This window comes from Loa loa, assembly GCF_000183805.2.
Source record: "Loa loa unplaced genomic scaffold supercont3.126, whole genome shotgun sequence".
Taxonomy (NCBI): domain Eukaryota; kingdom Metazoa; phylum Nematoda; class Chromadorea; order Rhabditida; family Onchocercidae; genus Loa; species Loa loa.
In genome coordinates, this window is record NW_018108306.1 from 78,643 (window position 1) to 89,567 (window position 10,925).

Consider the following 10,925-nt stretch of genomic DNA (forward strand, 5'->3'; position numbering starts at 1 on the left):
GAAGTAAACTAAGCAAATTTAAATCAAACTGAGAGAACTTTCGATGTCAACCACTTCGAATATGTCACATACTCTAAATCAATTTTATTTCGCATCATCATGTGTGTGTATGTACGCGTATGTGCGTGCATTTATGTATATATGTGTATATATGTATGTATGTCTGTGTGTATGTGTGCGTGTGCATGTATGTGTGTTATATATATGTATATGTATATGTCTGTAAATGTATGTGTATCTATGTATGTGTGGGTATATGTGGATATTATGTGTGTGTGTGTGTGTGTGTGTGTGTGTGTGTGTGTGTATGTGTATATGTATATGTGTATGTATATCGTTGTGCATGTTTGCCATCACATTCAATTCGGCGTTATCAGTCATCAATAGGAATGAAAGAAAAATGAAAGAATCACCAAATAAACCAAACCAAGCCAAAAGTAAACCACAATTTCTTAACAACATATCACAATATCAAACTGAAACAGTTAACTGTGATGACATAATCAATGATAAAATAATTAACCAATAATTTATTTCCCATGTAGAGATTAAATTAGTATGAAGAAATCTAGTCAGTGCCGCAAAAAGAACCTCAAGGAATATACGGGTCAAACTGATATGGAGTAAAAAGCAGTGAAATGATGAAAATTCCTGATTCCAATCATCGTACTGAATAACGATGGTGATACTCATAATGCCATTTATTGAAATCAATATTGAAAACAATAATAGCACCGGAATCAAGCCCTGCCAATACAAATCGTTGATTGGAAGACAAAGCTATACTTCGAACTGCGCTGTCTGTTTGCTAAAACTAGAATTTCAAGTAAAAGGAAAAAAAAATGAAATAGTGAGTTTTAGTTAAAATGAATGTGCTAACAAATAAAACAGTTTCAACAGCTTCTACAGAAGATTACTAACCTGGAATGTATACAATAATTGCATAGGAAAAAGTCGTAAGACTGCAACACGGCCATCCATCGTTCCAACAACAACGTATTCCCCATCACGTGATAATGTTCCACATAAAATCTTTTCGGGAACTCTAGAAATAAATTTGTGCAGTGGTATTGAATAGAGAGTTAGTCAATTTCGTTCTAAATTTATCGTTAAATTTAGATTGCGCTGTACCAAAATACTGACAAATGTTCTGCAATACTATGACACTGAAAGAATCACAAGTTACTACTTGCAACAGCTCCCTCGTATAAACAATGAATAAGCTACTATAAAATCGTCTTTTACTTCTCATTCGTTAAAAAGATAAAGATACACCAATAATACCTCAAACAACTTAATTCTCGTCCACTTGTAGTATATGTAACTAAATTGTCATGTCCATGCAACACCAGCAATATACACTCTCTTGACACTAACAACAAATTCACTTCCTTATCTGGAAAACAATGCGAATTTTCGGATTCCAGCCGTCTTAATAAATCACCCGTCGTAGTATGGATGAGAACAGTTCCGTCTGCAAATAATGCTTAAATATTCACATTACTCATAATTACATTTCTGTAAATTCAGGATAATGGACGTTTCATTTAGAAAAGTTAGAATCGAGATAGAGGTCAATTTAAAGGTCAAAACTACAAAACTACGCTTACCTTGAGATGCAGAAATGACAATACCATGTTCAGCTGATACACAAATCATCATGACAATAGTTTCATGACCGGTCAGTATCGCACGAGGTGTTGCTGGTTCGCCTAAATGAATCAGCCATCTGCCAAAATTAAGTTTCAGAAACAAATACCAGATGAATCAATCGGTAATCTATACATATTACTGCATGAAATGGAAACTTAGTTTCGAAAGAATGCCATTAAAAGTAAGCTTTCAGTTTGGCTTTGTTCTTCATTTTGAGTTACGCTTTTTGATACTACGACTAGCTAAAAGACAAAGTAAGCATTCTCGTACAACTGCAAAACCGTACAACAGGAACAGTTCTCTATAAGCATCCGTATAAATTTGCTGATCCTTATTCTTTCATATTTAACATAATGGATTTAAAAGAAAATTCAATTTTATTTAAAATTCCCAAAACATAGAAATACTCACCTACAACGTTATACTCCCCAGCAATTGATTGTGTTTGTGCGTTCCAGTGCCATAGTACCACCGTACAATCCAAACTACCAGAAACAATATAGCAATCAGCGAAAAGGTTAGTTTCAGAACGCGCTAAACACGTAACCACGTCACAATGTCCATAAATTACCTGCCGCACTTTTGCTGGAACAATTTGGATTTCACAAATTAATATCTGAATTGATGATGTAAGTTTCCAGAATGTTTCAGAATTGACATCAAAGAATCGAATGAAGAGAGTTATAACTGAATTCCATATGATTTACTATAGATTTCAAAAAACCTGGATAAAATGAAAGTAAATGCAAAAGAATGCGGCTAGCATATTAATACCGGTGTCTGTGTCAATAACACGAAAGCTGTAGTCCGGATAACCGCATGCTATTATCGAACGACTTTCAACAGCTGTCACAAAATTATTCCACCGAATTTTTAGACGTTGATCGAATGGTTCACCCAAATGTCGACGAGGCAGTGGTTGGGATGGATTACCTGTGATAACGACTCCAATTATTTTCACCAAAGCTAATGCCAAACACATATCATCACTGTTCCATACTACTGTACGATGGTCAAAGTATGGTTAATGTTAATGCAACAACTGTAATGTATATTTGAAAATAAATAGTAATAATTGAGCTGACCAGGAAAGTTGCAATGGTCTAAACCAAGAAAAGCCTTACTGGTAGCTAGTCATGCAGAACCACTGCAACCTCTTTCAGGTGATCAATACATGACTGTGCACGCAAGGTATCATCATGCCTGTACTACATTGCATGATCAGACAGAGCTAATGATTTCACAACAAATTTTTAAATCTGAAACATGAACCTGCAGCCAAAAGTGGATCAACTGTTAAAGGTAGATTTGCAATCGTATTACCCATCGAATCCGGGTTATTTTCGTTATTCTGATTACCAATGGCATTTGAAATGGAAGGAACTGATGGTCCTTTAGAGAAGCGGTATAATTACATTCAAATTTTAAAATGTATTAATCCCCACAGTTTAAATTCTTTATTGATTTATGCAATATGAAATGTTTACTAATCCTTAGCCCTACAAATTACATAAGTATGCTAATATAGCAAGCTAGAATGTGAAAAAAATATGGAGAATTTGTTTAACAAGAAAACATTGACTTTTACAAAACCAGTCACTGTTAACTCAAGTTTTCCAATAACATTAGACATAGATTTTATTAATGAAACTACCATTATGTCTGAATGCTTCATACTAACAGAATGATTGCATACCATGACAGTTCTTCACAACTTTTATAGAACCACCAACCTGCATAATTCGTATTCCAACGATTCAGTGCGAAGATTAAATTATTTGTTATCGAAACAACCGTAGGATGTGTCAGTTGCGCAAATGTGTTCGCACTAATATGAACCACTGAACTATTTGATATAAATTTCATCAACATGCATAAATCATCTCGACAGGACTGGAACATCATCGGACTCTGGAATGAGACTGACAACGTCAAAAACACACCGACATCAAACTGTCAGTTTATCATGATCATAACAGCAGACAAAGCAACTTACGATAGTCATAATGGAATGACGAGGTGGATGAGGTTCGGTCATCAGCTGAGCAGGAGTTTGCCCAAAAGATATCATCTGCTGCTCGAGACCTTCACGCATGGCCGCATTATCAACCGAATTTAAGTCCAGTGCTCCCTCATATGTCAAGTAATAAAAGACATTTGTAGCACGAACCTGTAAACTTCCCAGTAACAAATTTTGAATTCATTTCAATCACACCTAAAAAACAACTAACTGTAAGTCATATTCCTAAAGATAAATAGGGATCCTCCTAAACAACCATTCAATAAATTTCACTATCTTTTTCACATATTGTTCATCAATATCCCTGTTCTACTTCAGTGCACATAAGCTAAAATTACTATTAAATTAGTCAAACTATGAACCAAATAAATGTCAAATGCACCTAAATGAATCAATCTTAATCACTGTTACTTTTACTTTACACATAGTTCTCGAGGTTCAGCCTATATGCAGAGGAACTTACCGCTTCAGGTCCTTTTTGCTTGTAACCAAAAATAAGATCGATCCACTGATTCAACTGGCATGAGACAAGATCCGATTCAAGTGCTTGTCGATGCAAAGTAATAAAATGCTCAGCACTTTTTGCCCATGGTGGTAAAACGATATCACCAACAGCGGATCCGTCATCACGTTTCCCTAAGTCATATCCATTCGTATTTAGCAACATTTCTGGCATGTAATACAGTTCCGGTATTGATTCCTATAATTATTAAATTTTTAAGGTTTTCGGCAACTCAACAGAAATACATGAATTTTTCTACGAACTTTATGAATTAAACAATTGAAATCAGAAGCTAAACAGAATTGCAGTAAACCGTTAAAATTAATTAAAAGGTATGCCAGTCAATGGAACTATCTGATCATTCCCTTTACAGTGATTTTCTCGTGTTAATACAGAAAAATGCTGATTATGGTCCCACTTGTGACTAGATCAATCTCTCAACATGTTGTATTTTGTTAAACATTATGTTGTCATTCCCTCACTATATAATACAGTGTCCAAAAGGTTTTCACGAAAAAATGAAACAGGAAAGTCCCACGAGCCTTTGATAGCAACACACCTTGACATCATGTGAGTCACGCTGACAACTTTCCCATGACTCAGCTATGCTATGAAATAGACGGTTTGAATGATCGAATTTACCACTTTGCATGTGCAGGAATATTGTCGTAAATGGCTCCTGGAAAAAAGAAAAATTACGAATTTAGGAAAACTATGAAATCACAGTGAATGTAATCGCACAATGTGTTATAGTCTGTGACACGGAAATCGTGATCCAATTTCATCGCACTTTAATCACTCTAATCGCTTGATCTAACAACTCGTAGTTGCCAGATTTTATAACAATCTTATAATCGCAATCCATAGTCCAACTCTGTAGAAAACGATGGATTCGAATACTCCCGATAAACCGTACTAGTATGGGATGAAATAATACAAAAGTAAAACATACAACTCTGAATAACCAATTCAGAGTGAATGCTTGTGTCGAATAATGTGTTCCATAATGAAAAGGAGGAATAGTCTCGTGTTCCCATGAGCTATAACGATCCTGGAAAAATTTACGCCGATTCTCGCTCAGTGCCCCAATTGGCTGCAATTATGATATTTTGTTAACAAAATTCCAAAAAAAAACTTTCATCAAGTTGCCACTTGACATCCTTTTATCCAAAAATTATTTCAAGGAATTCCGGCTTAAAATGAAGGTGCAAGAGCGGTGAAACAGTAAACATTCCACAGTCAATATAATGCATTTCTATATCCAGGATGTTTTAAGAATTAAAAAGCCGAGAAATTTCCTTCACACTTTTAGGAAACCTACAATTCCGACGTTAATTTGAGGTAAGACGAAAAAAAAGTGGAAGAAGAGCAAATGAAAAAATGATGATATGGAACGGATTGAAAGGGACAAGAGATGATCATGATGTAGATAGATATAAAGAAGCAATCATATAAACCCGTGGGATATGTGAAATGTTTCGCTCATATCAAGTTGCAACAAGGTTGGGAAACATGCAATTCATCATTGCATCCAATACATACACTTCATTAAACATCAATCAAGCGTCACGCACCGGACAGCTCTATTCAGCGCCACACAGTCTACAATATTATTTCCGAGTCCTCTTAATAGTATCCCGTACTGTTTATGTATACCATTGGTGAACTGTCCATGGAACGCTTATGTATCATCTTTACAAATGCATGCTGTGCAAGTTGATGAGCAGTAGCTATTTAGGTAAAATATCTGGGATTGACTGTCATCTATGAATTAGCACATATTTTGTCTAGCTGAAGTTCTTTCATTATTTCATCAAATAAAATTCAATTCATTATAACATTTAGTATTAAAATGCCTCATATAGATGATGAAAATCGAAAATCACCTTCGATAAGTCACGAAAGTTGGATGCGATGTTAAGATCCAACGTTGGCGATGTATAATTAGCCAAAACCCAGGGGAAAATTGGATATTGATTCAAATCGTTGTAGGTTCGACCAGCGACGGTATTTAGGAACATCAAGTAATCAAAATTCGAAATTTCTCGTCGTTGCCATTTCTGTGGCATATCAGAATGCTTGAAAAGCTGTCGTGGAGTCATTAGACTTGTTTTACGACTCTGTGGTAAACCATATTTAGCACCAACACCAACTCGTGGCAAACAATCTACCACTTTTCGCACTGTATTTTCATCCACAAATGCAAACATAATAGCAGCTAAAAGGAAGAATAAAAAATTAGCAAGAGATTAAGTAAAAGTCTTCAGTAATGGTTTAATCGTATTATACTAAGTACTCTATCAAGATATTGTAAAACTTACTTCTTGAAGCGAGGAATAGTTCCAGTGCGATATTTTTGAGTAAGTAACGGCGCAAAAAAATAGCGCGTATCTCGTGAAAATGCCATCGTCCATGCAAATTATCACAGTACAATAAAATCTATAAATAAAATGATTACTTTTGGAAGATTGAGAATGTAATTTGATTAGTAACTGATTCGATCAGTTGTTGTTAAGAAGAGGGAGAAAAGAAAAATTAGGCCTGTCAAATTAAGGACACAATGACATTCGTTGAATAAAAAAAGATTTATATGAGTTGAAAATTTGATAAGCCATCAGTTCATTCAATGATTATTTAACGGAATGGAATGGAATGAAATTTTAATATCTTTCTTTTCTTCCTTCTCCATACCTTAACATTCAAATCATTTCATTTTCATCTATAGTTATTTCATTAAATTCATTCAAAATTTTAAACAAATCAAGCGCATGACAACTGGCAAAAGCATATTTCTCAACATAAAATATTAATGGGCGGAACCGATAAATGACAAATTCAAGTAGCCATATATGCGTACACATACACATACACACATACACACACATACACACATACATACATAAATACATACATACATACACATAAACAAGCACATACATACAATAGGCACATCTGGATTACGGTAAAAGAAAGGATAGGATGAGATGAAAAGTGCTGCTAATGCTCTATGAAAATTCCCGATACTTGAGAGGAAGTTTATTAAGCAGAAAGGAAGGGAATGAGCGTAAATTAAGGAAATAATATTTGATGACCTGTTTACACTACTACAGTAAACCGAAATTTAACTAATAGATGTATCTCTTTTATCAGCTGTGAAAGGAAATCTTCTGGCCTATCTGGAAACTATTTCCTATAATGTCTCAGTCCGCTTTTTTGATAATTCCGAATTTTATAACTAATTATTAAAAAAGCATGTAACAAAGAACTGCTAAGTTGCATTACTAAATTAACGAACTGAGTGCAGAAGGATAAGATAAAGTAAATGAGTTCAATTTTGAGACAAAGTTTAAAGTCCTACTAATTTCGATTCTCTTTCTATCGTATTTTCGGGAACAGCTGCTTAAATATTCAGTATAAAAGCAAATGATGGAATAAATTAAGTTTAGATAAATGAATTATACTCCAGTTTCATTCAACTCACTTCAGGCTTTCATTCCACTAATAATACTTTTCAATTCGTAAGTCATAAAGACTTCAAAGTCATAAAGACTCAATAATGCGACACATTCACTTAACTATTAAACCATTTTTTATAACAATTTATTCTAGTTTCAAATCATCCATAAATAACACATGGAAGATACCAAAATTATATTTGAATAATTTATTTGAAAATAGTTCGATCCCTGAAAACGTTGTTTCTAATATTAGGAGAAAATTGAAATGTTCTTGGTGCCATGTGTGTCTATATGAACGCCTTATGCTCAGTCAGGTGCTGAGAGATGGAGATAGATCAATGATCCAGGCGCAGTCGAACCCCATTTTATTCCTGTCAGTTACAGCAATTATCATATCAATCCCTGTTCATGGCCCGATGAATATGAGCAATGACCAGAAAATTACTGACGCATATACCAGAGGCTGGCCAAGATATCTGATATTATATATATCTATAAACACTTTTCTCTCATACATAATGCGTAAGATGTATTCTCTCAATCAGGCAACAACTCAATTGAATAATTATACCATTTCAGTTGTCCATTGAATCATTTGGTAGTCACTCCACTATAGTGCTTCGAGAATTCTCAAATGTCGTATCAATTTTTAGACAATCAAAAACTAAGAGAAGAGTACCATCAAGTTAGTCTATTGAACCAGGCCAAAAAATTTTCATTATCTTTACTTCATTTTCATCTCAATATTAGCTAATCTTTTTGTCAAATAAACATATTCCACCAGAAAAAAAAAATTGCGAAAATCAATAAAACGATTTTCGAATTAAATTACTCTCACAATTTTTATTCGCCGCTGACTTGTATATTTAAACCCTCACACGGTTACATAATGCACGATGTATCATGAAACGCTAAGTGAGACATGGCAGAACAATGAAATGTTGTACTTATCATTGAATATGATATGATGACCATCACCACTATCATCTATCCGTCACCTTAACAAGCTCACACAGTTAGGTTATTATTAGCTTTTAATTGAAGGTTAAACAACTTCATTACTCCTCTTCATAGAGAACACTTCAGTAATTAGTTGCAGAATTCATGATGTAAAATTTCACTTATTGCAAATGAAGGGAAAAAAGACGATTCATTATTTTAATTTCTATTTTCATTTTAAACTTCCAATACTTGAATGAGAAGCAAAAGACCGGAAAGGCAATAGTCACTCTTACTTCTGGAAACATCACAAAGGCTTATTACACTGAAAATTGTGTGATAAGCATTGATTTTAGCACAGAAGACACAGTTAGTAGATAAAATGTGCTTCTCTTCACCTGATAGTAATAAAATGTAAGAAAAAAGATTTTGGAATTTTACACTAAAAATCCACAAGAAACACCTGCTAAATGCATATATCAATATGTCCAACATAGAATACTCCAACAATTTACAGATTCAATCCCGAAAATATATCAAAATAGATTAAGCGTTCCTGAAGTTTCTCGAAAATCCGTCAATAACTGGAACGAAATTTTACAATGTGCCCTTTGTTTTTGTTTAATAAACCTTACAAAATCCAGCATATATAAATATGTTAAAAGATTTGTCAAACAAAACAAAATAAAAAAAAAGAAAGATAAAATACCCTGTGGAATGATTCCTAGCAGATTTATCGTCGTATCGTTACCGATCAATAACGATTACCAAACAATAGAACCCCTGCGTTATCCCAGTCAAGTAACTCTAACTAATAAATCATCGATCTTCTAAAATTGCATACAGGGATTTGTATTTGTAATATTTAATGTAATATGATGACATTTCACAATAATTATTACTCACCTAATTAGAGTCATGTAACGATGACTAATTGCGACTGTTCTTAACCGAGGTTACAATAATAACATAAATGAATAAAGGATGAAGTTCTGCTAAGTTAAGAGGGAAACAAGATCAAAAAAAAGAAGCTCAAATAGTGAATGCAAACTTAGAGATGTAAGCAAAAGGATCAATTATCAATCGCATGATATAAATGATACTAATAGAGCACAGAAATTGATATCACTCAGTGAATTATTGAGTTGTAAAAAATTACTGCTAAAAGTCAGAGGTCACGACAGGCCAGCACCATACTGTTGATGGACATACTGATGTTATCAGAAAAAACAAGATTGTTGTCCATCAATTCTAATCTCATAAACTTTTGGCAAAAAAAGAGGCTAGTCTTAGTGTCATTGAGAATTAGTGAAAGGTCAACTTGAAAATATAGAATAGTTCATTTTTAACTTATCAATTTATCAGTCTCCCGTTTTATCTCATTTCCCGTCCTAAGAGATAATACTACCTAAACATTTACATTCAGTCAAATACATTCATATGTAAGCTTAACCATTATTACACCCAAATGTTAAAGAATTAAAGCTGTAAAGTAAGTAGAAAGAAAATAAGAGAGTAAGAGAGAGAGCACTAAGTTGCTATGTTATCCAAGGATACGGTCATTGATACCTTGTAGAAGAGGAAAGCAAGAGTAGGAAGAGGTTGGAAAGATGGATGCCATCTATTATTTAACAGGTAGATAGCCGAAGAGAGGCGGAGTTCAGCTATATACATACACTACATACACATCAATGATGCGACATGCGCTCACCATTTACCCTTCACGGACTTCACGAGATACGGGCGGTATCTCCCAGCAACGGCAATGCTTTCGTGCAAATGGCGGTGATGACGATAGATTGGTTGTGATGAAGGCTGTTATCTTTGATTCCTTAACTGATTGATGATAGTTTATGTTAGATGAATTTTGAGTGTTTAAAAGTGTGTTGTATGTTGAAAAGCAGCTCAAGTAAATGCAATTCGTTCCATTTTTCAGAGGGAAAAGGATATTAGCTTATCCTATATGTAAAATGAAATGATACATCAAACCTTTTAACAATAAAAAAAAAAAAAAAGAAATAAAACTCTCAGTAATTGTTGTTAAAAAACACTGAGAAATAACAACAACGACAGCAGCAGCAGTAGCAGCAGCAGCAGGAATAGTAGTAGTAACAGTAGCACTAGCAATCATTTTAATATATCGTTATCATTATCATTGTTATCTTTTCATTATACATTTAAAAAAAAAAGCTATATGTTAATAGTCGCTACTTCATCCTACTAACATATCTATCTACCTTTTTTCCCTTCCTCTTCTTTTTTTTTCCGTTTTTAGTTTATGCGATGATTTTTGTAGCTCTACGACAATTTGTTACAGCAAACGAACAGGCAAGGATGCTAGGCCAAAATGCTG

General features: G+C 34.0%; 2 protein-coding genes across 2 annotated transcripts in view; both read right to left on the reverse strand.

Moving 5' to 3' along the window:
- Window positions 1-22: 22 nt before the first annotated feature.
- On the reverse strand, window positions 23-513 carry LOAG_09196 (hypothetical protein). Its single transcript, XM_003144724.1, has one exon. The coding sequence runs from the start codon at window positions 460-462 to the stop codon at window positions 85-87; it is 378 nt and encodes a 125-aa protein (XP_003144772.1). The 5' UTR covers window positions 463-513; the 3' UTR covers window positions 23-84.
- The window catches only part of LOAG_17777 (rugose), a 29,796-nt gene continuing 19,152 nt past the window's right edge, over window positions 282-10,925 (reverse strand). Inside the window, exons 36-49 of the mRNA XM_020450437.1 lie at window positions 6,497-6,614; window positions 6,062-6,393; window positions 5,128-5,268; window positions 4,735-4,854; window positions 4,137-4,373; window positions 3,650-3,823; window positions 3,387-3,564; window positions 2,926-3,045; window positions 2,428-2,586; window positions 2,065-2,238; window positions 1,611-1,712; window positions 1,285-1,474; window positions 922-1,045; window positions 282-808 (exon numbers count right to left, since the gene is read on the reverse strand). Coding sequence (XP_020305894.1) covers window positions 662-808; window positions 922-1,045; window positions 1,285-1,474; window positions 1,611-1,712; window positions 2,065-2,238; window positions 2,428-2,586; window positions 2,926-3,045; window positions 3,387-3,564; window positions 3,650-3,823; window positions 4,137-4,373; window positions 4,735-4,854; window positions 5,128-5,268; window positions 6,062-6,393; window positions 6,497-6,614 — 2,316 coding nt within the window. The 3' untranslated portion in view covers window positions 282-661. The remainder of the gene's footprint in view (window positions 809-921; window positions 1,046-1,284; window positions 1,475-1,610; window positions 1,713-2,064; window positions 2,239-2,427; window positions 2,587-2,925; window positions 3,046-3,386; window positions 3,565-3,649; window positions 3,824-4,136; window positions 4,374-4,734; window positions 4,855-5,127; window positions 5,269-6,061; window positions 6,394-6,496; window positions 6,615-10,925) is intronic.